At 44.2% G+C, this 25,548-nt stretch overlaps 1 protein-coding gene across 1 annotated transcript in view; it reads right to left on the reverse strand.

Annotated features, from left to right (window-relative positions):
• Positions 1-223: 223 nt before the first annotated feature.
• sgip1a (SH3GL interacting endocytic adaptor 1a) overlaps positions 224-25,548 on the reverse strand; it is a 121,108-nt gene continuing 95,783 nt past the window's right edge. Inside the window, exons 14-24 of the mRNA XM_036978612.1 lie at positions 25,161-25,235; positions 18,628-18,758; positions 18,230-18,359; positions 14,719-14,778; positions 12,643-12,754; positions 12,256-12,411; positions 11,725-11,860; positions 11,284-11,486; positions 10,983-11,047; positions 3,604-3,768; positions 224-3,292 (exon numbers count right to left, since the gene is read on the reverse strand). Coding sequence (XP_036834507.1) covers positions 3,270-3,292; positions 3,604-3,768; positions 10,983-11,047; positions 11,284-11,486; positions 11,725-11,860; positions 12,256-12,411; positions 12,643-12,754; positions 14,719-14,778; positions 18,230-18,359; positions 18,628-18,758; positions 25,161-25,235 — 1,256 coding nt within the window. The 3' untranslated portion in view covers positions 224-3,269. The remainder of the gene's footprint in view (positions 3,293-3,603; positions 3,769-10,982; positions 11,048-11,283; positions 11,487-11,724; positions 11,861-12,255; positions 12,412-12,642; positions 12,755-14,718; positions 14,779-18,229; positions 18,360-18,627; positions 18,759-25,160; positions 25,236-25,548) is intronic.

A 25,548-nucleotide genomic window follows, 5' to 3' on the forward strand; every position in this document is an offset into this window, starting at 1 on the left:
GTTACATCATTTTTCATCCTCTGGGAGAAGACAATCTGAATGCTTGGCCAAAAAAGGAAATATATGCAAAGTGAGGGTTGATGTGATACTAGTGCAGAATAGGAAATGTAGACTTGTTCTAATCCTTCCGAGACCAGTCACGACCACTAAGGTTATTTAAAGGAGATACATCCTTTGTATTCATACTGCATTGGACCAAAATAATTGAATACAAAACAATGGATCAAACATAATTGATACGCCTCCTTTATTTCAGAGAAAACCCACATCATAACATGGTGGTTCATTCTGCATTCTTTCAGAACATTTCATTAGTACGGTACATCACACGAAACAATTTCATATTCAGTATCCTGTGCATTGGATAACACAAACAGATGAAATAACAAATATATCCATATAAATATAAAATGAAACAAACATATATGTACAGTACACATGGTACGTTGAATTAAAGGCTAATCGTACTACAGTTAGATCTCCCTCACAGCACACAATTATAAACAGCTTCTTAATAGCAGACGGAGTGTATTCCTAGTAAGGCTTTAGGACAGTGTTGTTACAGCCAACCTTGATGTGTTGCACTGTACATCAGAACACAAAATTGGTGGAGGAAATACAGAATAAACTGCATTTGAGCAACATGCACAATATTTATGATATTCTATTGAGGCATTTACTTTATGTTGGTATTCGTATCTTGTGTTATTACTTATTGTTGTTGCATTGTGGAGAAGGAACCTGTAGGTAAGCATTTTGTTGGACAGTGTATACCATGTGTATCCTGTACCTACGACTAATAAAACTTCTGCTGTGAGTTGCAAAAAGAGTGCTCCAAAAACTTGTCCAGTTCATAACTTTTATTGGTTTTGGAAAAAAAGCAAACTTAGTTTCTCATCAGATCATCTTAACATTGTCTGTACAAAACACAGCTTGCACATGTGGTTGACAGAGAAACAGTACGGTACCCAAAGCAGTCTGGCTTAGCACGCCACACACAGACACACTTCCTGCTCTGGTCTTCAGTTCTCACAGTTAACATGACAACAGATCAGCGAGTCTATTGGTTGGTGGACCACTTCACTTTAACACTATACCGTAACTGTGTGCAGACACACATTACATTACCCATGCCGTAACACTTAGCTTGAACCCTCCCTACATCCTAAGCACGACCAGAGATCATACATAGTTCATAAACAGTAATAACATTACCAATGTCATTTCTGTTAACTATAGTTAGGTGTGTACAATAATGTTCAAGTAAAGTGTTACTCACTAAACAGCTATACAGAGAGCTACATGACACAATTCATTGATGCCTTACTTAGAAATGCCAACTAAAGGGTCAGACAACATGGACATGTAAGACACTTCTATGGCTGTTCTAAGGCAGGTGTGGAAATGGTGCCATGTAGCTTCATGAAGTACAGATAGTATCCTGACATACTTATGATGCCCACACGAGGAGACCTTTTAAGTTAAATGTCATCACACACATTTAGTTCTCTATGTTGAATATCAGAGCATTCAGGAGGTTTCTAACAATTATCAGCACAGTTTTCTTCACATGAAACAAGATGGGTTTTTTTGTTGTTTAAAAAAATATTCCCCTTATTTCTCTATCTTTTAGAGGACTGTCTGGAGTACACACATAAAATACAAAAAAGCGTTTTGGTCATCTAACCTCCCTCCAAATCCTCGTCACCATGTCATCTCACAGAGACCATTACCATTATGCAAAATAAAGCCATAGATTCAAGCGCTGGTTGGTTTGATCCGAAGGAGAGTTCATGCTGTTTGATGCAGAATAACACATTGAGGTGAATGGAAACAGAGCAGAACATAGTCAAAACCTGACTGATTATCCAAGGTAATAACTATTAGTGTAACTCTAAATAACACTGCTTTCATACTGCCTGACGTACACATCCAGGTGCTATTCATCTTGTTTTTTTATTTTATCCCCCCACGCGCATATATACTGTAGTCAAATCTTCTGATGCACTTGAGTTAAAAAATTATATATCTGAAATAAATTCTAAAATTATACCTTATACATTATACTGTACACAGGTTACCCAACTACACAGATAACAAAAAAAGATATTTAGAATATTTATACCTTCATTCTAAATTGCAATACCATTGAAATTCTATTAATATACAGAATCACATACTTTTTTACATACTTTTTAAATCATTATCATCAATAAATAAAAATAGAATGCTGTAATGTACTCTGAAGTACTACCACTGTTGTGTCAGGGACAACAAAGGCTATTTGACAATACAAGGAAAACACCAAACGCCCTTTCAGATATATATTATTCATTTAAAATAAGACTTTGTACAGGTTTTTTTATTGAGGGAAACATATTATATTTGTTTTATATTGCAACCAAGAATGTATTTATTGTTGCAGCTGCCTAACTACTCAGGACTTTCTGATCATTTCTGAGGAAAATGTTGAGAGTATATGTTTGAAGCCGATGTTAAATCACTGCATTCAAAGAAGAGAGAGGAGTCTGGTAATGGTCCCCATCCAAATGAACAATGTCCTTTAAACCTGCTATGCCAGTGTGTAACGCATTAACTGTTAAAAACCCAACAACATAAAAACTCCAATACCCAGAATTCCATGGTAGCTCTAACCGTGTCCCATCAGAGGCATGTGAGAAGCAAGAATTAGCCCCTCCCTTAAACTGAATGGAGGAGTGTGACATCATGGTGCGTCTATTCATCTTAGTTCACTCAATGGCACAACCCAATGGTCTTTTCATACATCCTCTCCTAATACCTCATATTTGTTGTTGCATCAAAATATACTCAGTGTATTATGTGTTAGGTTCACGGTTGAGAGCGTGATTTTGCGGTTGAGTAGCTAGGTAGCTGTAGCAGTGCTTAAGTTTGAACACCACACGTTAGCGAGTGGGATAGAGAGGCAGAAGCATGTACCTTTAGAGAGGGAAACCCGGGTGGATGTCTAGAGCAGCAGCAATACAGATGTTCTGAAATTAATACATTTTAATACATTTTACAAATACAATAATTACACCCTAAAACGGTCCACGAGACTATATGCAAGCTATACAATACTGCTGGGTACAGTAGGCTGTGTGGCCTTGGCCTGTCTGTCTCGAAGGTTTAGAAAGAACTGTCTGTCTGTAGGGAGGTGGTGGTGTAGGTCTGTCCTCTGTAGTATAGGATTTCATTAGTCCATTGAGATGATGATCTCCAGTGTATTTGTTCAGTAGTAGTATGAAGTATCAGTTGTCTGCCAAGTATTTTCCTGAAAATGACAAACATGCCTTGGGTTTGAATACTTATGTGTAAAAAGGAATCATACATGCAACTATGTACACATAGCAAAACATATTTTACGATAATACTGTATCAACACAGTGTAATAACACCAATTAATATCACAGTGATACACTATTAGTTTATAATCATGTTATTATTACACTATGAGCGCCACACTAATTTGAGTCAATCTTTCCCTTATTCTAATATTTTGTGAAGGATGGGATGCACTCCATAATAGATTTAGGTGACATTACTTCTGTTTAGCAGAGTAAGTGAAGAAAGGCAGTGTCTCACCTGCAGCGAACCTCTTCTTGATGAGTGAAAAGCGGTACCCTGGCCCAGCCAGTTCTATATCACAGCCTGACAGAGTGCTGCCCTCGCTGGTGAACTGGACCGCCAGGGGAGAGGGTTTACTGGGGCCCTCCGACAGCTGGAACCGTGCCAACAATGAGCCAATGCCTGGGGACGTCACAGAGAGGGACAAAGGTTAAATATACTGCACAAACATACACATGCATATACAGTACCAGTCAAATGTTTGGACACACCTACTTAATTAAGGGTTTTTCTTAATTTTTTATATTTTCTACATTGTAGAATAACAGTGAAGACATCAATACTAAGAAATAACACATGGAATCATGTAGAAACTAAGAAAGTGTTAAACAAATTCTTTGAGTTTCTTTAAAGTAGCCACCCTTTGCCTTGATGACAGCTTTGTGCACTCTTGGCATTCTCTCAACCAGCTTCATGAGGTTGTCACCTGGAATGCATTTCAATTAACAGGTGTGCCTTGTTAAAAGTTCATTTGTGGAATTTATTTCCTTCTTGTAGGGGTGGTACATAGAAGATAGCCCTATTTGGTAAAAGACCAAGTCCATATTATGGCAAGAACAGCTCAAATAAGCAAAGAGAAACGACAGTCAATCCTTACTTTAAGACATGAAGGTCAGTCAATACGGAACATTTCAAGAACTTTGAAAGTTTCTTCAAGTGCAGTCGCAAAAACCATTAAGCGCTATGATGAAACTGGCTCTCATGAGGACCGCCACAGGAAAGGAAGACCCAGAGTTACCTCTGTTGCACAAGATAAGTTCATTAGAGTTAACTACACCTCAGATTGTAGCACAAATAAATGCACAGAGTTCAAGTAACAGACACATCTCAACATCAACTGTTCAGAGGAGACTGCCTGAACCAGGCATTCATGGTTGAATTGCTGCAAAGAAACCACTACTAAAGGACACCAATAAGAAGAAGAGACTTGCTTGGGCCAAGAAAAATTAGCAATGGACATTAGACCGATAGAAATCTGACCTTTGGTCTGATGAGTCCAAATTTTAGATTTTTGGTTCCAACTACTGTGTCTCTGTGAGATGCAGAGTAGGCGAATGGATGATCTCCACATGTGTGGTTCCCACCGTGAAGCATGGAGGAGGTGGTGTGATGGTGGTTTACTGGTGACACTGTCAGATTTATTTAGGATTCAAAGCACAGTTAACCAGCATGGCTATCACAGCATTCTGCAGGGATACGCCATCCCTTCTGGTTAGCGCTTAGTGGGACTATCATTTGTTTTTCAACAGGACAATGAGCCAAAACACACCTCCAGGCTGTGTAAGGGCTATTTCTTATTCATTTATTTATTTAACCCTTATTTTATCAGGTAAGTTGACATAGAACACGTTCTTATTTACAGCAATGACCTGGGGAATAGTTACAGGAGAGAGGATGGAATGAGCCAATTGTAAGCTGGGAATGATTAGGTGACCATGATGGTATGAGAGCCAGATTAGGAATTTAGCCAGGACACCGGGGTTAACACCCCTACTCTTACGATAAGTGCCATGGGATCTTTTAGTGACCACAGATAGTCAGGACACCTGTTTAACGTCCCATCCAAAAGACGGCACCCTACACAGGGCAATATATTTGCCCTGGGGAATTGGGGTATTTTTTTAGACAAGAGGAAAGGGTGCCTCCTACCGGCCCTCCAACACCACTTCCAGCAGCATCTGGCTGGTGGAAATCTATTTGACCAATGAGAGTGATGGAGTGCTGCATCAGATAACCTGGCCTCCACAATCACCGACGTCAACCCGATTGAGATGGTTTGGGATGAGTTGGACCGCAGAGTGAAGGGAAAGCAGCCAACAAGTGCTCAGAATATGTGGGAACTCATTCAAGATGGTTGGAAAAGCATTCCTCATGAAGCTGGTTGAGAGAATGCCAAGTGTGCAAAGCTGTTATCAAGGCAAAGGGTGGCTACTTTGAAGAATCAAAAATATAATATATATTTTGATTTGTTTAACACTTTTTGGTTTATTACATGATACCTTGTGTAACCGATGTGAGCTAGTTAGCAGTGGTGCGCGCTAATGGTGTTTCAATCGGTGACGTCACTCGCTCTGAGGCCTTGAAGTAGTTGTTCCCCTTTCTCTGTGTCACGTAGAGTAGGCCAGAAGGCTATACTGGAAAACCTAACCTCTATCAAAATAAAAAGATGGCGGAGCCGCAAATGTTCATCTGTGCTTCAGGGTGTTTATTTACAAAGTGATTCCGGAAAACAAAAACAACAGTACTGCCATAAAACGTATACCTTATGGGACAGCTAAACACAATGCTGCCCCATTCACAGTACTGCCATCAAACATATACCTTATGGGACAGCTAAAAACAATGCTGCCCCATTCACAGTACTGCCATCAAACATATACCTTATGGGACAGCTAAAAACAATGCTGCCCCATTCACAGTACTGCCATCAAACATATACCTTATGGGACAGCTAAAAACAATGCTGCCCCATTCACAGCTCAATCCAAAAATGCCTCCTCATGAACTGAAAGAGAGGCTACTTTTATAGGGCTAGCCCCTCCCCTCAGAACAATTAACACAAATTAATTAAGCAATTACCTAGTCAAACCTACATTTTCCATTAACTAAACATGCTAAAGGATATACATTGCAACACATTTTTTAAACAATATCACCACATAACATTTCCAAAATGACATCACTACGGACAGTGTCTTTTAATATGCACATTTACATTAATGAGCCATTTGGGACAGGCACTACAAAGACAGCCCATTCCCTTTACTCGGGTCCTTATCCAGCATACCTGGAAGTTACAGAGATAGAGAGGAACAGAACAAACAAACAAAGTGCTCATCCACAACATGGATAAGTATAATACATATTGCTTGTATTAAATATGAACATTGACATAAGTGTGAAATGTATGTACTAAGACAGGGAAGTTAACTTGTGTGTCGACCCACATTGTTAACTTATCTGATAATGGAGCAGGGAGGAGTGATGAATGTGTGCGTGCGTTAAAGAACCAAATGCTGCCCGCGACGAAATTCTACGTCACACTCTGCAAGGGCCGCTGATTTTGAGGCGCGATGGGTAACGATGCTTCGTGGGTGTCAGTTGTTGATGTGTGCAGAGGGTCCGTCCCTGGTTCGAGCCCAGGTAGGGGCGAGGTAAAAGTGGCAGTAATAAAGCCTCTCTTGAAAAAGCCAAACCTTGACCCAGCAAATGTTAAAAACTAAAATCGGCCTATATCGAATCTACCATTCCTTTTTTAAAGGCTGTATACAAATTGCTTCAGTCTGGTCTTAGACCCCATCATAGCACTGGGACTGCACTCATGAAGGTGGTAAATGACCTTTTAATGGGGTCAGACAAAGGCTCTGCATCTGTCCTTGTGCTTCTAGACCTTAGTGCTGCTTTTGACACCATCGATCACCACATTCTTTTGGAGAGATTGGAAACCCTAATTGGTCTACATGGACAAGTTCTGGCCTGGTTTTGGTCTTATCTGTTGGAAAGATATCAGTTTGTCTCTGTCGACGGTTTGTCCTCTGATAAATCAATTGTAAGTTTCGGTGTTCCTCAAGGTTCCTTTTTAGGACCACTATTGTTTTCACTATATATTTTACCTCTTGGTGAAGTCTGTCACGGCCGTTAAAAGAAGAGGACCAAGGTGCAGCGTGATGAGCGTACATACTTTTAATAGTACATGTCACCAACAAACCGTGAAGCTTAAGGCTATGTGCCATCAAACAAAGTTAACTTCCCACAAAGACAGGTGAAAAAAAGGGCTACCTAAGTATGGTTCTCAATCAGAGACAACGATAGACAGCCAAAACATAGAAATACAAATAATAGAGTATAGAATACCCACCCAACTCACACCCTGACCAAACCTAAATAGAGACATAAACAGGATCTCTAAGGTCAGGGCGTGACAATGTCATTCGGAAACATAACGTTAACCTTTAATGCTATGCGGGCGATACACAGCTGCACATTTCGATGAAACATGGTGAAGCCCCAAAATTGTACTCCCTGGAAGTGGAAAATTGTGGAAAAACTTGGTCAAAACAGAGATGCTAGTTCTAGGTCCCAAGAAACAAATCTTACGTTGGATCTGACAATTCATCTTGATGGTTGTACAGTCGTCTCAAATAAAACTGTGAAGGACCTCAGCGTTACTCTGGACTCTGATCTCTCTTTTGACGAACATATCAAGAATTTTTCAAGGATCTATTTTTTCCATCTTCGTAACATTGCAAAAATCTGAAACTTTTTGTTCAAAAATGAGGCAGAAAAGCAAATCCATGCTTTTGTCACTTCTAGATTAGACTACTGCAATGCTCTACTTTCCGGCTACCTGGATAAAGTACTAAATACATTTCGGTTAGTGCTAAACACGCCTGCTAGAATCTTGACTAGAACCAAAAAATGTGACCATATTACTGATTTCAAGGTTTTACTGCTAACCAACAAGAGCTTGCTCCTACCTATCTCTCTGATTTGGTCTTGCCGTACATTCCTACACGTCACAAGACGCAGGCCTCCTTATTGTCCCTAGAATTTCTAAGCGAACAGTTGGAGGCAGGGCTTTCTCCTATAGAGCTCAATTTTTATGGAATGATCTGCCTATCCATGTGAGAGACGCAGACTCGGTCTCAACCTTCAAGTCTTTATTGAAGACTCATTTAGTAGGCCCTATGATTGAGTGTAGTCTGGCCCAGGGGTGCGAAGTTGAACGGAAAGGCACTGGAGGGACGAACCGCCCTTGCTGTCTCTGCCTGGCCGGTTCCCCTCTCTCCACTGCGATTCTCTGCCTCTGACCCTATTACGGGGGCTGAGTCACTGGCTTACTAGGGCTCTTCCATGCCATCCCTAGGAGGGGTGTGTCACTTGAGTGGATTGAGTCACTGATCTGATCTTCCTGCCTGGGTTGTTGCCCCCTCGGGTTCATACCGTATGGGAGATCTTCATGGGCTATACTCAGCCTTGCCTCAGGGTAGTAAGTTGGTGGTTTGCGGATATCCATCTAGTGGTGTGGGGGCTGTGCTTTGGCAAAGTGGGTGGGGTCATATCCTGCCTGGTTGGCCCTGTCTGGGGGTATCGTCGGATGAGGCCACAGTGTCTCCTGACCCCTCGTGTCTCAGCCTACAGTATCTATGCTGCAATAGTTTGTGTGTTGGGTGGCTAGGGTCAGTCTGTTATATCTGGTGTAATTCTCCTGTCTTAGCCGGTGTCCTGTGTGAATTTAAGTATGCTCCCTGTAATTCTCTCGCTCTTCCTCTCCCTCCCCTCCCGGAGGACCTGAAACCTGGGACCATGCATCAGGACTACCTAGCCTGATGACTCCTTGCTTTCCTCAGTCCACCTGGTCGTACTGCTGCCCCAGTTTCAACTCTTCTGCCCGCAGCTATGGAAACCTGACCTGTTCACGGGATGTGCTATCTTGTCCCGGACCTGCTGTTTTTGACTCTCTCTCTCTCTACCGCACCTGCTGTCTCGAACTCTGAATGCTCGGCTATGAAAAGCCAACTGACATTTACTCCTGAGGTGTTGACCTGTTGCACCCTCTACAATCACTGTGATTATTATTAGTAGTATTATTTTTGGTTGTCTATGCATGTTTGAACATCTTAGCCATGTACTGTTATAATCTGCACCCGGCACAGCCAGAAGAGGACAGGCCACCCCTCAGAGCCTGGTTCTTCTCTAGGTTTCTTCCTAGGTTCTTGCCTTTCTACTGAGCTTTTCCTAGCCACCGCGCTTCTACCCTGGGTCTTGACCCCGCCCTGTGCAACTGGGTACTGGACTTCCTGACGGGCCGCCCCCAGGTGGTGAGGGTAGGTAAAAACATCTCCACCCCGCTGATCCTCAACACTGGGGCCCCACAAGGGTGAGTTCTGAGCCCTCTCCTGTACTCCCTGTTCACCCACGACTGCATGGCCATGCACGCTTCCAACTCAATCATCAAGTTTGCAGACGACACTACAGTGGTAGGCTTGATTACCAACCACGACGAGACGGCCTACAGGGAGGAGGTGAGGGCCCTCAGAGTGTGGTGTCAGGAAAATAACCTCACACTCAACGTCAACAAAACAAAGGAGATGATCGTGGACTTCAGGAAACAGCAGAGGGAGCAACCCCCTATCCACATCGATGGGACAGTAGTGGAGAGGGTAGTAAGTTTTAAGTTCCTCGGCGTACACATCACAGACAAACTGAATTGGTCCACCCACACAGACAGCATGGTGAAGAAGGCGCAGCAGTGCCTCTTCAACCTCAGGAGGCTGAAGAAATTTGGCTTGTCTCCAAAAGCACTCACAAACTTTTATAGATGCACAATCGAGAGCATCCTGTCGGGCTGTATCACCGCCTGGTACGGCAACAGCTCCGCCCACAACCGTAAGGCTCTCCAGAGTCCCTCCAGGACACCTACACCACCCAATGTCACAGGAAGGCCATAAAGATCATCAAGGACAACAACCACCAGAGCCACTGCCTGTTCACCCCGCTATCATCCAGAAGGTGAGGTCAGTACAGGTGCGTCAAAGCAGGGACCGAGAGACTGAAAAACAGCTTCTATCTCAAGGCCATCAGACTGTTAAACAGCCATCACTAACATTGAGTGGCTGCTGCCAACATACTGACTCAACTCCAGCCACTTTAATAATGGAAAAATTGATGTAAAAAATGTATCACTAGCCACTTTAAACAATGCCACTTAATATAATGTTTACATACCCTACATTACTCATCTCATATGTATATACTGTACTCTATACCATCTACTGCATGTTGCCATCTTTATGTAGTACATGTATCACTAGCCACTTTAAACAATGCCACTTTTATATGTTTACATACCCTACATTACTCATCTCACATTATATACTGTACTCGATACCATCTACTGCATCTTGCCTATGCCGTGCTGTACCATCACTCATTTATATATCTTTATGTACATATTCCTCATCCCTTTACACTTATGTGTATAAGGTAGTTGTTGTGAAATTGTTAAGTTAGATTACTCGTTGGTTATTACTGCATTGTCGGAACTAGAAGCACAAGCATTTCGCTACACTCGCATTAACATCTGCTAACCATGTGTATGTGACAAATAAAATTTGATTTGATCGACTGCTGACATTTTTGCACGATTCTACATGTAAAATTGGTTTGCACTTAGTTCGCAAGTACTCTGCAGAAAAACGTTATTGATGTGTTTCAAGCCCTTAGAGCCCGTTGTCATGACGCGACTTCACCAATTATTTTTGATTAGTACTTTAGTGGAGAAGATGAAAACAAGGCATTACTGATTCCTCCTGGGTATAAACAAGGTTATTTACCTCCATTTTCAGATTTCTGGGAAATATCAGGAATCTTCCACAGGATTCTTTGCTGCTCTGCATTCCTGGAAGAACAGGATGAAATGTGATGTTACTCTCTAAAAGCAAGGAATAGGTTAAATCTGGGTCTGGGAAATGGGCCTTTTCAAACACAAAAAATGAATGTCTTCACCACTGAGCCATAGAGCCACGGGATGTCTCCGAAGCAGCCTTCAACTTTTAATGATCAAATGAAGTGAATTTAATTCAATAGAAATGTATTGTATACAGTTCTGACATGCAGTATACTATTCGGTCTTACCATGCGGCAGGGGGAAGCACAGCCAGTAGCTTGGTGACTCCTCCGTCTACAGGGATCAGGAACTGGACGTTGTTGAGCGCCACGGGCGTTGTCATGGAGCCGCCATTGTACTTGTAGTCTATCCGGAGGTCCGTGCTGGTGGGTTCACACCGCCAACTGGCTGCCAGGTTCAGGGGGGTCGACGTGAGGCCCCGCGCTGATACCTCCACACATAAACAATACAGAGGAAAGAATGCATAATAACATTAAACTGGAATAGTAACTATGGATACAGACTGGACAGGACAGACTTTAAATATCTGGTTTTAAATGGGTCACAGAAAGAAGACATCACTTGATCTCTATGGATCAGCCTATAATCTAGTACCAGTTGCAGACAGAGAGATGGGCTGACCTGGTATTGGTTTCTGTATCTCTATAGTAGAACATAGTTCAGCTCACCTGGTATTTGAGCATGTCCACATTGTAGTATGTGGCCTGGGGTTTCTGCTCGGCCACCTTCTTTAGATGGGTAATCAGGTTTGGCATGTTCACCCAGAAGGTCTTGCAGTCAGGGTTGGGTGTTGTGGCGGTGTCACTATGTGGGCAGGCAATATGTATTTTATCATATTATCTAATGTCATGATTGATCCCTCTAAACTTAAGTCAACACATAGACAACAGAGTACAAGTTATCTTTGTATCTACTACACAGAGGTCAGGACTATTGCAGTGCAGAGATTGCAAACAGATACTGAGTGCTATACAACAACAACAACAGCTCTGATGCATTTTACACATGTGAGTGCAGAATAACCTTGGAATGAGGTGGTTAGTCAGACCACTGGGATGAATTCACAGTGACTCAGAGCCCAGTCAGAACTGGACGGGTGGATTGTTTTGTTACAGTATGATTTTAGGCGTTCAATGGCAGATGTTCTAAATGCTACAGGGCGTGGTGAGTTGTGTGAGGGGTGTTATAGTGGTCTTTACCAGCAGAGTAGCTGGGGGTTAGGCAGCACATGCTCCAGCCAGCTGTAGTGGGTTATGCTGAAGGTTAGCACGGCAGGGGATGGGTTATTGGCAAAGTGCCGTGTGATCCCCGCTGGAAACGACAGCACCATCTCGCCTGTGATCTTCACAACACACCTTTTGACAGGGACACGGGAGGAGGAGGTTAGAGCGTCCGAAGGAGGACAAAGAGGAGAACAGAGTAAAGCAAGGAGAGAGATATCATAGAAATGAAATGGACAGAGGGAAAAAGAGTAAGAGAGAGAGTGGAGAGTGGAGAGAATTGGGAGAAAGATAGAAAGGGACAGAGAGAGAAAGAGAGGGTGCATACAGTGAGAGACATCTCCTAATGTGTTTGAGTGGACTTACTTGTTAGGGTTGGCTCCTTTGAAGAAGGCATTGACTGTTTCAGTAAAAGCTGCCGCCACCGGAAGGGTGTCCTGGGCCCCCATGGTGAGAGGGCTGGGTCCCCTGGAGCAGCCTGTTTCAGACAGCACACACACATTTAATAGCAATACAGAAAGGAGGGAGAGAGAGAGACTCACTCAGACCAAAAAAATGTTGGAGAGAGAGACAGAATGAAAAGCAGAAAGAGAGAAGGAAGACTTTCAGCATTAAACACAACCCATGTCCATAGTCCTCACAAACCACCAGAGCTACTACTGTTCTCTCATCCCTCTCTTGGCTGCTCCACTACATCTCTGTCCTTTAGACTCCTCCCACTTCCTGTACTACACCCTCTATTTTCTGTTCCCTAACTCTCCATCTCTCAACAGCCATGTATGGATGAAGATGGAGAACCAAAGAGTGTGTGAGAGAATCACTGTATTCATATTTTGTATTTATTAAGGATCCCCATTAGCTGCCTACTCTTCCTGTGGTCCAGCACATTTAAGGCAGTTATATACAATTTATAATATTACATTTCGTAACACTTTACTCAATACATTTAGTGTGTTCCCTCAGGCCACTACTCCATTATCACATACTGTATCTATGTAATTGAAATGACAACCAATACATGTGTATGATGTGTGGGTGGGTTTAGCTCCTATGATATCCCATTACCTTGTTAAATGAAATGTTGGATGTACTGTAAATCGATGTGAAGTCCCTCAAGACTGTTGGACATTGTTGTACAATTTCAGGTTTCACTATATTTACAGTAGGAGGGTTAATAAAGCCAGTTACCTGAGGAGGTTTGTTGTGTTTCAGAAACACTGAGAAGACTGACAGAAATAAAGAATGAACAATTGTTTTACAAAGAGAGAGAGAGAGGACATGCGTATTCCAGACATACTGTTGATGCTGAGTCACTGTGACAAAATCAGAGAGAGAGATCAATATCCAAACCCAAAAGACCAAAGAGAGTGAGTCCACACAAAAAAGAAAATGACAAACAGAGATTAGTAAAGTACATGAAGAACGATCAATGATCAGGAGGCTGAATAAATTTGGCTTGTCACCTAAAACCCTCGCAACTTTTACAGATGCACAATTGAGAGCATCCTGTCGGGCAGTATCACCGCCTGGTACGGCAACTGCACCGCCCACAACCGCAGGGCTCTCCAGAGGGCGGTCTGCACAAAGCAACACCGGGGGCAAACTACCTGCCCTCCAGGACACCAACAGCACCCAATGTCACAGGAAGGCCAAAAAGATCATCAAGGACAACAACCACCCGAGCCACTGCCTGTGTACACCGCTATCATCCAGAAGGTGAGGTCAGTACAGGTGCATTAAAGCTGGGACCGAGAGACTAAAAAACAGCTTCTATCTCAAGGCCATCAGACTGTTAAACAGCCATCACTAGCGCAGAGGCTGCTGCCTACATACACACTTGAAATCATTGGCCACTTTAATAAATGGATCACTAGTTACTTTAATAATGCCACTTTAATAATGTTTACATATCATACTCTTCTCATATGTACAGTATATACTGTATTCTATATTATCTATTGCATCGTAGCCTATGCCACTCTGTCATTGCTCCATATATTTATATTTATATGTTCTTATTCCATTCCATTAGGTATTTTTTGTGGAATTGTTAGATATTGCTGCACTGTCGGAACTAGAAGAACAAGCATTTCGCTACACTAGCAATAACATCTGCTAACAATGTGTATGTGACCAATAAAAAGTGATTTGATAATCTTTTAGGAAACGGCAGACTTGTGGACACCGAATGTGAAATGAGAACGAATGACAATGAGAGGAGGAGTGTGAGGAATAAGACAAGAGGGCTGGATGTAGAGGGGCGCAGCAGTTCGTTTGGAGGGAGAGAGATGTGGCCATGACTGAAGGAGTGAGAGGAGTTAGAGGAGGGGGAGGAGATAAAGGAGGGGGGAGGAGTTAGAGGAGAAGCTTGCACAGATGAGGCCTGGGTGACCCCGGGTGAGTGTGTTCACTGCAGTTAGCTGTTGTGCAGACACAACTTACCTTCAAAGGTTAAATAAAACTTCCCTCTGTCAAACCAAACCAGGGAAGGCTGGTCATTCTCTGTGGTGGGGCAGGGAGGAGGGAGAGTGGGTGAGGAGGGTGGGTGAGAGGAGGAGGAAGAGAGAAGGACAGTAGCATGAGTCACATGGCAGGTCCATCACACAACACAGTGAGGTGAGGTGGGGTAAAGAGGGGTGCATGGCACAGCAAGCCAAAACACCAGGACAGGAGAGGAACAAATTGTGCGTGACCCTGTGTGTCTGTGGGTCATTTCACACTATAGTCCAACCCGAACCTTACTGTGCAGGCTCAGATAATATTCTTTCCACATTGTCCTTTCCAGCATGGTTCCAGGAAGCAACTGGACACGCCAGATAAGCTTAGTACAGCTCGGCTTATTAGTGTGAAACGGTCACGTGTGGGTGCGTGGGAGGGGGTTGGAGGTTGGCCCAGGTGAAGTCAGGTATCTGTTCGTGGATAGTGGGTGTTGAGTCTCTTGGAGCATGGAGAGAAAAAGCCAAGCCTGGAGGAGGACTGACTGGGAATGACACCCATCATACAATACTCATCTACACACTGCTATAGAAAACATTCATTACCATTACATGAATCCTTTTAAATCACATCCTCCTGTCCTAATGCTAATATTCTAACAGTTTTTGTGCCATGCTTTGTCTTTCAATACAGATGGAGCCTGGCTGTTGGACTGTCTGTGGACCACAGAAGGAGTAGCTGCTGCTTCTGCAAAAGCTAATGGGGATCCAAATAAATAAACAAATCAACCTGATGACATACACCAGGGGGCAGTGATGAGGGTAAAACCATTGGTGGAGGAGGGGAGTTGGTCGAAGGGATCAGTGTTAAGGTGCGACTGCTTAGGGGGTGATTGGGGCCTTTGGGTGTAGTGAATAGATGGCTGGAGTTGATGGATTGAGTGAAGGATGACTGTGAGTGAAGACACTAGAGAATAGTGGGCAGGTGTTCTGATGGGGGTGGTCAGTGAAGTGGAGCAGAGTGAAGTAGAGAAACATGTTCCCATGGGGTGGAGTGAGAGAGAAGAGGCGATCTGGGACAGAGGGAGGGGGGTAGATGGGGGTCAGGGTGAGAAGTTTGGAAGCTGTCTGTCTGTCTGTCTGTCTGTCTGCCTGTGTGTTGTTCTGAGTGTTTAGGAGAAGGTGGCACAATATTTACCAACTGGCTGGAGACACTTATTTTCCTTCCAGACTTCAAAAGATGATCTGTCTGTATCACAGTGTGTGTGTGTGTGTGTGTGTGTGTGTGTGTGTGTGTGTGTGTGTGTAGCTAAACACCAACTATTTAAAATAGGCTGCTACAATCATGCAGTTTAGCAGACTTAAGGACCATGCGGACGCCTGGGAGCGGGAGCGAAGGATGATTGTATGGCTGGCCGGCTTTATGGAGAGTACATGGACGCAGCTGCAGGGAACAGCATGACCTTTTCTACAAAACAGTGCAGAGGTAAAGATGGCTGTAGTAGATGGCTTTAGATAGGTAACTGCTGTTTGACTTGACATGTAACCAAACTGGAAATGTTATCCCGGTGCTGAGCTAGTAGCAGCTCATTCTTGTAGAATGTTAAGTCCCCTATTGACTGAAGTGAATGAAGCTACAGCAACAAGGTGATAATGGCTGGAGGAAATTTAGCTTGTTTTTGCTGTTCTACAAATTGCATTAGAGAGTTTTTAAATTGTGTAGAAATGCAGCAAATTAGCTTCAATTCCTTGGAGGAATACCCCCCCCCCCCTTTTTACTTTTCCATTCCCTAGGTTTATCTGAAATGACGTCCCTGGAGTGTGTGTTTGTGTGTCTGGATCTCGATGCCACAGAAGCTCTTCAGACAGACTACACTCTTAATACACATGAACACACACTCATACACACACACAGCACTGAAGACTGCAGAGTAACAGCATGCTTGAAAACACAGTGCTCTCCATACAGTACACACACAATGACTATCATACAAAATAGGGACGTTGCTGTGGTGAGGGCAGGACAGCCAAAGATGCCGGTTTTCGGAAGCTGAAAAAGAGATGCATGGCATTTCAGCTTCCTGAAAAAAGTATCCTTGGGATACTTTGATGTGAGAGTATGTGAGTAAGATAGACAGCGAGAGAGGTGTTCCACCATTTATCAAAGGGAAAAAATGAAAACGTAATCTGTGGCGTACTCCAATATCTCAGTTCAACATCTACTCCCCTCACAGGATGGCTGCCATCCATTCTGAGACGGCTTGACAAAATCAAACAAAGCAAGAACATTCTCATGGATGGATGACGTATGACACCATCATGGGTAAATAGGCATCACCGGACCCCTTCCAGGTCCCAGCCCCAGCCCCTTCCTCTCAGATAGCCCCCCTCCCTTCATCCACACTATACTGTACCTGCCAGAGAATCAAAAGGCCTCCCAAATGTAGGCAGTTTGTCTACAAATGCATCATCTTCTGACATCACGTCAAGCGACAGCCCAAAAGGAAAAGGGTCAAAGACAAGAACAAAAACAAAACAAAAAGAACGCATATCAAAACAAAGGAGAAATCTAACTGAACAATAAAACCATGTAAGAAACAATGGTTCATGTTGTGAACTCAAATATTATGGCTGGATGAAAAATGTTGAGGAAAAAAATCAACGGGATGTGAAACACAAGGTATGATCAGCACTTCACTTGTGGGCTCTCCGCTCACTAAGCCTATTTTCTACTGTTCTCCTTATTTATCTAAGGAAAATAAGACGCATGCATATTGCTTTGTGTATCAAACACAGTGAATACCCAGCAAACCTTAACCACATTATGCTTCAATTAAGTGAAGATTTACAATGTCGCTCTGGGTTTAATACCATATGTTCCTTATGAGGGCCTGTATTGTGTTGTAATATACTGTGCTGTCGGTTCCTTTTCCCCTAGCTGAGTGAATGGTTACAGTATAGTTAACCATTACATTATGACTTGTTAGGCATTTCTATTCTTGAAAATCCTATACCACATTCACAGAAATGCAGTGTAATACATTGAGTGAATACTGTACTCGAGAAGATATACACTGAGTGTACAAAACATTAAGAACACCTTCGGGCACCCCCTTTTGACCTCAGAACAGCCTTCATTCATCTGGGTATGGACTCTACAAGGTGTTGAAAGTGTTCCACAGGGATGCTGGACCATGTTGACTCCAATGCTTCCCACAGTTGTGTCAAGTTGGCTGGATGTCTTTTGAGTGGTGGACCATTTTTGATACACACGGGAAACCTGAAAAACCTGCAATGTTGCAGTTCTTGACACACTCAAACCAGTGCGCATGGCACATACTACCATACCCATTTAAATGGATGCGGCCATCTAGGTAGGAGAAATTGACCAAACCACACAGGCAACACGGGCAACACAGCACAGACTACCACAGTAGCACAAATAACCACACTAGCTCAGATAGAGATAGGAGAGGATGGTGTACACACACCTGACACAGAAAGGGTGAGATTTTTACCGACGGTGGGGGTGGTGGCTGCACTCAGGGAGTTGTTGGAGGAGATAGAGGAAGTGCTCTCGGCCCGGGCCAGGGGGGCAATGGAAGGGGGGCTGGACGAGTGACTGCCCGGGGGACTGAAGGGCCGGCTCTGGAGGGACACAGAGAGAGAGAGAGAGAGAGATTACAGGATTTACTAGTGTCACTGTTTTTATGTTCAGACACCCTCACAGTTCAGCATACATTTTTGGGGGGCTAAAAGTGAAACCATAAAAAATTGAAAGTACAGATATCTCAAGATATGGAGGTACCATACAGTATAAACATCTTAAGGGGGAGTGTGCATTTTGAGGCAGGATTAGAGCTGTTGTTGTTTCTGTTTAAGTACAGTGTAAATAGAGATGGACGATATCACATACCATGTCCCCCTTGCTGGGTTTCCCAGGGGGCAATTTGGGTCGTGAGGTGGGGCGTGGAGGGGGAGGGGGAGGGCTGCTGAAAACCGCTGATGGAGCTGATGGTGTAGCAGGACGAGCTGGAGAGGATGCTCCTGTATGGGGACAAGAAGACATCTGGGTTACAACATCATGACATAACTATCCAGAGTTAGAACATCATGACATCACTGTCCAGAGTTAGAACATCATGACATCACTATCCAGAGAGTTAGAACATCATGACATCACTATCCAGAGAGTTAGAACATCATGACATCACTATCCAGAGTTAGAACATCATGACATCACTGTCCAGAGAGTTAGAACATCATGACATCACCGTCCAGAGAGTTAGAACATCATGACATCACCATCCGGAGAATTAGAACATCATGACATTATCGTCCAGAGAGTTAGAACATCATGACATCACTGTCCAGAGAGTTAGAACATCATGACATCACTGTCCAGAGAGTTAGAACATCATGACAATATCCTCCAGAGAGTTAGAACATCATGACATCACCGTCCAGAGAGTTAGAACATCATGACATCACCATCCGGAGAATTAGAACATCATGACATTATCGTCCAGAGAGTTAGAACATCATGACATCACTGTCCAGAGAGTTAGAACATCATGACATCACTGTCCAGAGAGTTAGAACATCATGACAATATCCTCCAGAGAGTTAGAACATCATGACATCACTGTCCAGAGAGTTAGAACATCATGACATCACTGTCCAGAGAGTTAGAACATCATGACATCACCGTCCAGAGAGTTAGAACATCATGACATCACTGTCCAGAGAGTTAGAACATCATGACATCACCGTCCAGAGAGTTAGAACATCATGACATCACCGTCCAGAGAGTTAGAACATCATGACATCACTGTCCAGAGAGTTAGAACATCATGACATCACTGTCCAGAGAGTTAGAACATCATGACATCACTGTCCAGAGAGTTAGAACATCATGACATCACTGTCCAGAGAGTTAGAACATCATGACATCACTGTCCAGAGAGTTAGAACATCATGACATCACTGTCCAGAGAGTTAGAACATCATGACATCACTGTCCAGAGAGTTAGAACATCATGACATCACTGTCCAGAGAGTTAGAACATCATGACATCACTGTCCAGAGAGTTAGAACATCATGACATCACTGTCCAGAGAGTTAGAACATCATGACATCACTGTCCAGAGAGTTAGAACATCATGACATCACTGTCCAGAGTTAGAACATCATGACATCACTGTCCAGAGAGTTAGAACATCATGACATTATCGTCCAGAGAGTTAGAACATCATGACATCACCGTCCAGAGAGTTAGAACATCATGACATCACCGTCCAGAGAGTTAGAACATCATGACATCACAGTCCAGAGAGTTAGAACATCATGACATCACTGTCCAGAGAGTTAGAACATCATGACATCACTGTCCAGAGAGTTAGAACATCATGACATCACTGTCCAGAGAGTTAGAACATCATGACATCACTGTCCAGAGAGTTAGAACATCATGACATCACTGTCCAGAGAGTTAGAACATCATGACATCACTGTCCAGAGAGTTAGAACATCATGACATCACTGTCCAGAGAGTTAGAACATCATGACATCACTGTCCAGAGAGTTAGAACATCATGACATCACTGTCCAGAGAGTTAGAACATCATGGCATCACTGTCCAGAGAGTTAGAACATCATGACATCACTGTCCAGAGAGTTAGAACATCATGACATCACTGTCCAGAGAGTTAGAACATCATGACATCACTGTCCAGAGAGTTAGAACATCATGACATTATCGTCCAGAGAGTTAGAACATCATGACATCACTGTCCAGAGTTAGAACATCATGACATCACCGTCCAGAGAGTTAGAACATCATGACATCACAGTCCAGAGAGTTAGAACATCATGACATCACTGTCCAGAGAGTTAGAACATCATGACATCACTGTCCAGAGAGTTAGAACATCATGACATCACTGTCCAGAGAGTTAGAACATCATGACATCACTGTCCAGAGAGTTAGAACATCATGACATCACTGTCCAGAGAGTTAGAACATCATGACATTATCGTCCAGAGAGTTAGAACATCATGACATCACTGTCCAGAGTTAGAACATCATGACATCACTGTCCAGAGAGTTAGAACATCATGACATCACTGTCCAGAGAGTTAGAATATTACAATCTGAGGAGATCTTTGAACATGAAAACAAAAAGCTGACCAGACGACAGAGTCAAGAACATCTAGTACATTCTGGAATAATGATTGGTTAACCTGGTTTCCTGTTTACAGAACATTATGTTTGATTGAATTGCTACTGAGCTGAATTGGAAAGAATTCCAGTGAAACACAACACACACCAGTCCCATGGTTGCCTGTTCAGTGTGAATTTTGATACAGTGCTATTTGGGTTGAAAACTGGATTTGTCCCACTGTACTTGCCTTTTAATAAAAAAAATTGTAATGTCTTACATTTGACTGCATTGTTAGGATCTAGGAACATATGTATTTCGGTGCACAACTATAACACCTGTTAAACTGTGTACGCAACCAATAAACTTTGATTTGACTTGGGCCAGTCCATTTATTGGGGGACTATTTTCCCAGAGTGGGACAAGACATTCCGGGCCAGAATTTCCACTCATCCTGACGTTCCGATGCTGCGTCAGCAAGATCTGTCCCAGCTGTGTTTTCAGTCCTCAATCCTGGTTTCCCATTCCCTTTGTGTTAAACTAAACAAACAATCCTTGTCCTCATCATGGTCATGTACACTACACGGTCTGGTCTACAGAAGAACAATACTACATAACAGAGTTTGTGATGATTGTAAAGCAAGATTGTGTGTGGTGTAAATCACTGTAGCCCTTTCCTGCAGGCCTCTAGTGGCCTCCTGGCTGGACTGTTATTCATATTTTTAATAATTTCATAATTAATAAACATTATTTAAAAGAAGACGCCAAACATCCAGTGTTTTTCCTCGTCAAACGGTTTAGCTATATTTCAGCAAGACTGGCCCGCTCATGGTGCTGTTGGTGAGGACCAAGATGCACCTCTAACAACAAATATAAAACCTCAGAATTCTGCCCAAAAACAATGATAATTTCTCTCAACCAGTGGCATATAGGCATTTTAGGTGAGCGCTGATGCTGCCCTGTGATAAGCAGTGCCCACTTTGTCAAAGGCAGGGACACAAACTATTTATCTTGTCCATTCCCAGCGTGCCTCTCCAGGGTGCTGTTGGAGAGATGTATCGCTTCAGCACTCCACCAACTTTCTGTCAAAAAAATGACCTAATATAAATCATGTAGCAGATATAGTATATGGTAGAAATAGTACAGTATGTGGCCTTTCTGTAGATTACAGGCTGGAGATAAAATGGATGATAATGTAATGAGAAGGAAACTTTTTACCTCATGCAGGTTCCTCCGATCAAATAACCTAACCTACATTGAGCCGAATCAAATAAAAAAAATGTGCTGACATGCTAACATCCTAAAAACAGGACAGGTCCAGGTAAAACATACATGTCTAGAATATGATGTATTTTCAACTTTCATTCATCATTTAAATTGAACCTAACTTCAACGTCTGGAAAATACATATTTTAGATGTCTTTTCAACAACATTTTGCTTACTGGAACTATTCTAGTTCTGCGGGGAGTGTCACTTTCTTTGTCTCGCCTAGGGTGGCAGATCAGCCTGGACCGCCCCTGTATTTCAGTTTTCGTGTGATATATATAAAGTGTAATATTGGGATGCAAACTCAAAATGTAATACATTTCATCTCTATATCTGCAAGGTACCGTGTCTTCTTCTTTTTTTAAGCCCATAATCATCTGCATGAGGTGTATACTTTTGTTGAAAAGTAGATTTGTTTAAGACCAAGAAACACTCTGTGTGACCCGTATTTAGCCCACTGCCATGAAGGTTAAATAGACAGGGAGAAATGGGTTCATTGGCTGAGAGTTCTCAACCCAATTCTTACTGATAACACACACACACAGCCACACACACACACACACACACACACACACACACACACACACACACACACACACACACACACACACACACACACACACACACACACACACACAAAGACACACAAAGACACACACACACACAGCCACAGCCACAGCCACACACACACACACACACACACACAGCCACACACACAGCCACAGCCACACACACACACATAGCCACACACAGCCCCCCACACACACAGCCTCAATGTGATATACTGTTTTGTAAGACAAGCTGACATCTAAACAAGAGCAGGCAGGGTTTCTGTACAGTACCTCCACAGCTCATATACAGTATGTAATGTTGTTAACTTTGACAATTGTGATATGGGAGTCAGTCATCATTTATCTAGCAACATTAAAGAATGTAATGACGATATCTCCTATTCACAGTAGATTTCAATGAGCCGCTCCAGGCAAAGAGCAAACCACACCAATCTAATCATTGCCTTAAATAGATAGTCAGTTAAGAACCAACTCTTTATTAACAATGACAACCTATCAAGTATGTGCTTACACTAGCTAACAGCATGATACAGCAGAAAATCTCTACAACACAGATAGACTGATTTTGACAGAGGTCAGGTGGGTTTTTCTGTTATGGGTGAGTGTGATGCTTGGGGGTACTCACCACTACCCATGCCCCCTGTCGTGGGTCCTGGCAAGGACACAACTGCCCTGTACGTAGGGGGTGGAGGAGGGGGAGGCGCAGCACGGGACACCTGGCCAACATCTTTGGGCGAGGCGGCGGTTTCAACAAGGCCCTCGTTCGATGGGGCAGGTGGGACAGGCGGAGCTGCCCCTTCAGGACTCTTCTGTTCCTTCTCGACAAAGACAAGGGGTGGGGGGATGGTGCGTGAGGGCTCGTCCACAACGGCAGGGCCAGGGGAGCTGGTGGGGGAGACAGGTGTTCTTGCTTTGGGAGGAGAGGGGACCACAGGAGGGACAGGGGCAACGCTGGGGGGGGAATGGACAGGGAGAACAGGGGCAACGCTGGGGGGTGAATGGACAGGGAGAACAGGGGCAACGCTGTGGGGTGAATGGACAGGGAGAAGAGGGGCAACACTGGGGGGTGAATGGACAGGGAGAACAGGGGCACCACTGGGGGGTGAAGGGACAGGGAGAAGAGGGGCAACACTGGGGGGTGAAGGGACAGGGAGAACAGGGGCACCACTGGGGGGTGAAGGGACAGGGAGAACAGGGGCACCACTGGGGGGTGAAGGGACAGGGAGAACAGGGGCAACACTGGGGGGTGAAGGGACAGGGAGAACAGGGGCAACACTGGGGGGTGAAGGGACAGGGAGAACAGGGGCAACACTGGGGGGTGAAGGGACAGGGAGAACAGGGGCAACACTGGGGGGTGATTCAAGAGGGGGAACAATGGTGGGTGGAGGAGTGGGGGGTGGTGTATAGCCCTTTGGCGGAAGTGGTGTGGGTGGGGGTGTAGGGTCTTCAGGCACGGGTGGGACTGTGGGTAGGCGGAGTGCTGGTTCCTCTGTAGGGGTTGCAGAGGTGAGTAAAGAAGAGACCGGTTCTTCCTGTGGGAGAGGCGAGGTGGGCAGAGGGGGGAGAGAGGGAGAAGGGTCTTCTTGTGGGAGAGGGGAGGTGGGCAGAGGGGGGAGAGAGGGAGAAGGGTCTTCCTGTGGGAGAGGGGAGGTGGGCAGAGGGGGGAAAGAGGGAGAAGGGTCTTCCGAAGGGAGAGGGGAGGTGGGCAGAGGGGGGAGAGAAGGAGAAGGGTCTTCCGAAGGGAGAGGGGAGGTGGGTACAGGAGGGGCGGGGGGATCTTCTGGAGGGGCTGGGGACGTTGGTAGGGGCGGGGCTGGGTCCTTCGGAGGGGGTGGTCGTTCAGAGGCTGCCAATTCCTCGCTGAAGCAGACCCACTTGTCGGCAGACTCTTCGCCAAAAGCAGAGGGCTCCGCTGAGCCGAAAATGTTGTCCAGGTTTGGGATGGAGGTCTTCCTTCCTGAGCCTTCTGTTGATACTGGCAATTCTGACAGACAGTCATGTGCAGGGAGAGAGGATCATAACAGTTTGTATGAGAATGAGAGATAGCCGACAGAGAGAGAGAGAGAGAGAGAGAGAGAGAGAGAGAGAGAGAGAGAGAGAGACAGAGAGAGAGAGAGACAGAGAGAGAGAGAGAGAGAGAGAGAGAGACAGAGAGAGAGAGAGACAGACAGAGAGAGAGACAGACAGAGAGAGAGACAGACAGAGAGAGAGACAGACAGAGAGAGAGACAGACAGAGAGAGAGACAGACAGAGAGACAGACAGAGAGAGAGACAGACAGAGAGAGAGAGAGAGAGAGAGAGAGCAAATGCAAGAAAAAGAAAGCAATACAGAGAAATATTAATCATACACAGAGGGGATGGTTTGGAGATATATGAGGTGGAGGGAAGGGAGGGAGGGAAGGGAGGGAGGAGGGCTGGAGGGAGGGATCGAGGGATGAGGGGTCTTACCGGCAGCATCTGCAGAGGGGGAGCTGGTCGAAGGGGGGGAGGTCGAGACATTCTTGGGCGGAAGCGGAGGCGGAGCTGCAATGACATCAGTGCGGCCATAAACAGCATGGCACTATAAAGGGTGGCACCATCTAGAGGCCCCTGGGGTTAGTGTCTGGCTGCACCACACCAGCACAGAACAGGAAATACTATACAGCCCCATGCCATACACCACCATGCATATGGCCCATAACCCACGGCAGATGCAGGGAGGAAGAGGTGATTGAATCATGATGCTCAACATTTGTAAATCTACCCGGTCTAATCTAAACTCTATGGTATATGGATTTAATTATTTCTCAAACTAATGACGGATGAAATTAGTGCATTAGTACAGGCTGCAGAGGAA

The sequence above is a fragment of the Oncorhynchus mykiss genome, chromosome 5 (genome assembly GCF_013265735.2).
Source record: "Oncorhynchus mykiss isolate Arlee chromosome 5, USDA_OmykA_1.1, whole genome shotgun sequence".
Taxonomy (NCBI): domain Eukaryota; kingdom Metazoa; phylum Chordata; class Actinopteri; order Salmoniformes; family Salmonidae; genus Oncorhynchus; species Oncorhynchus mykiss.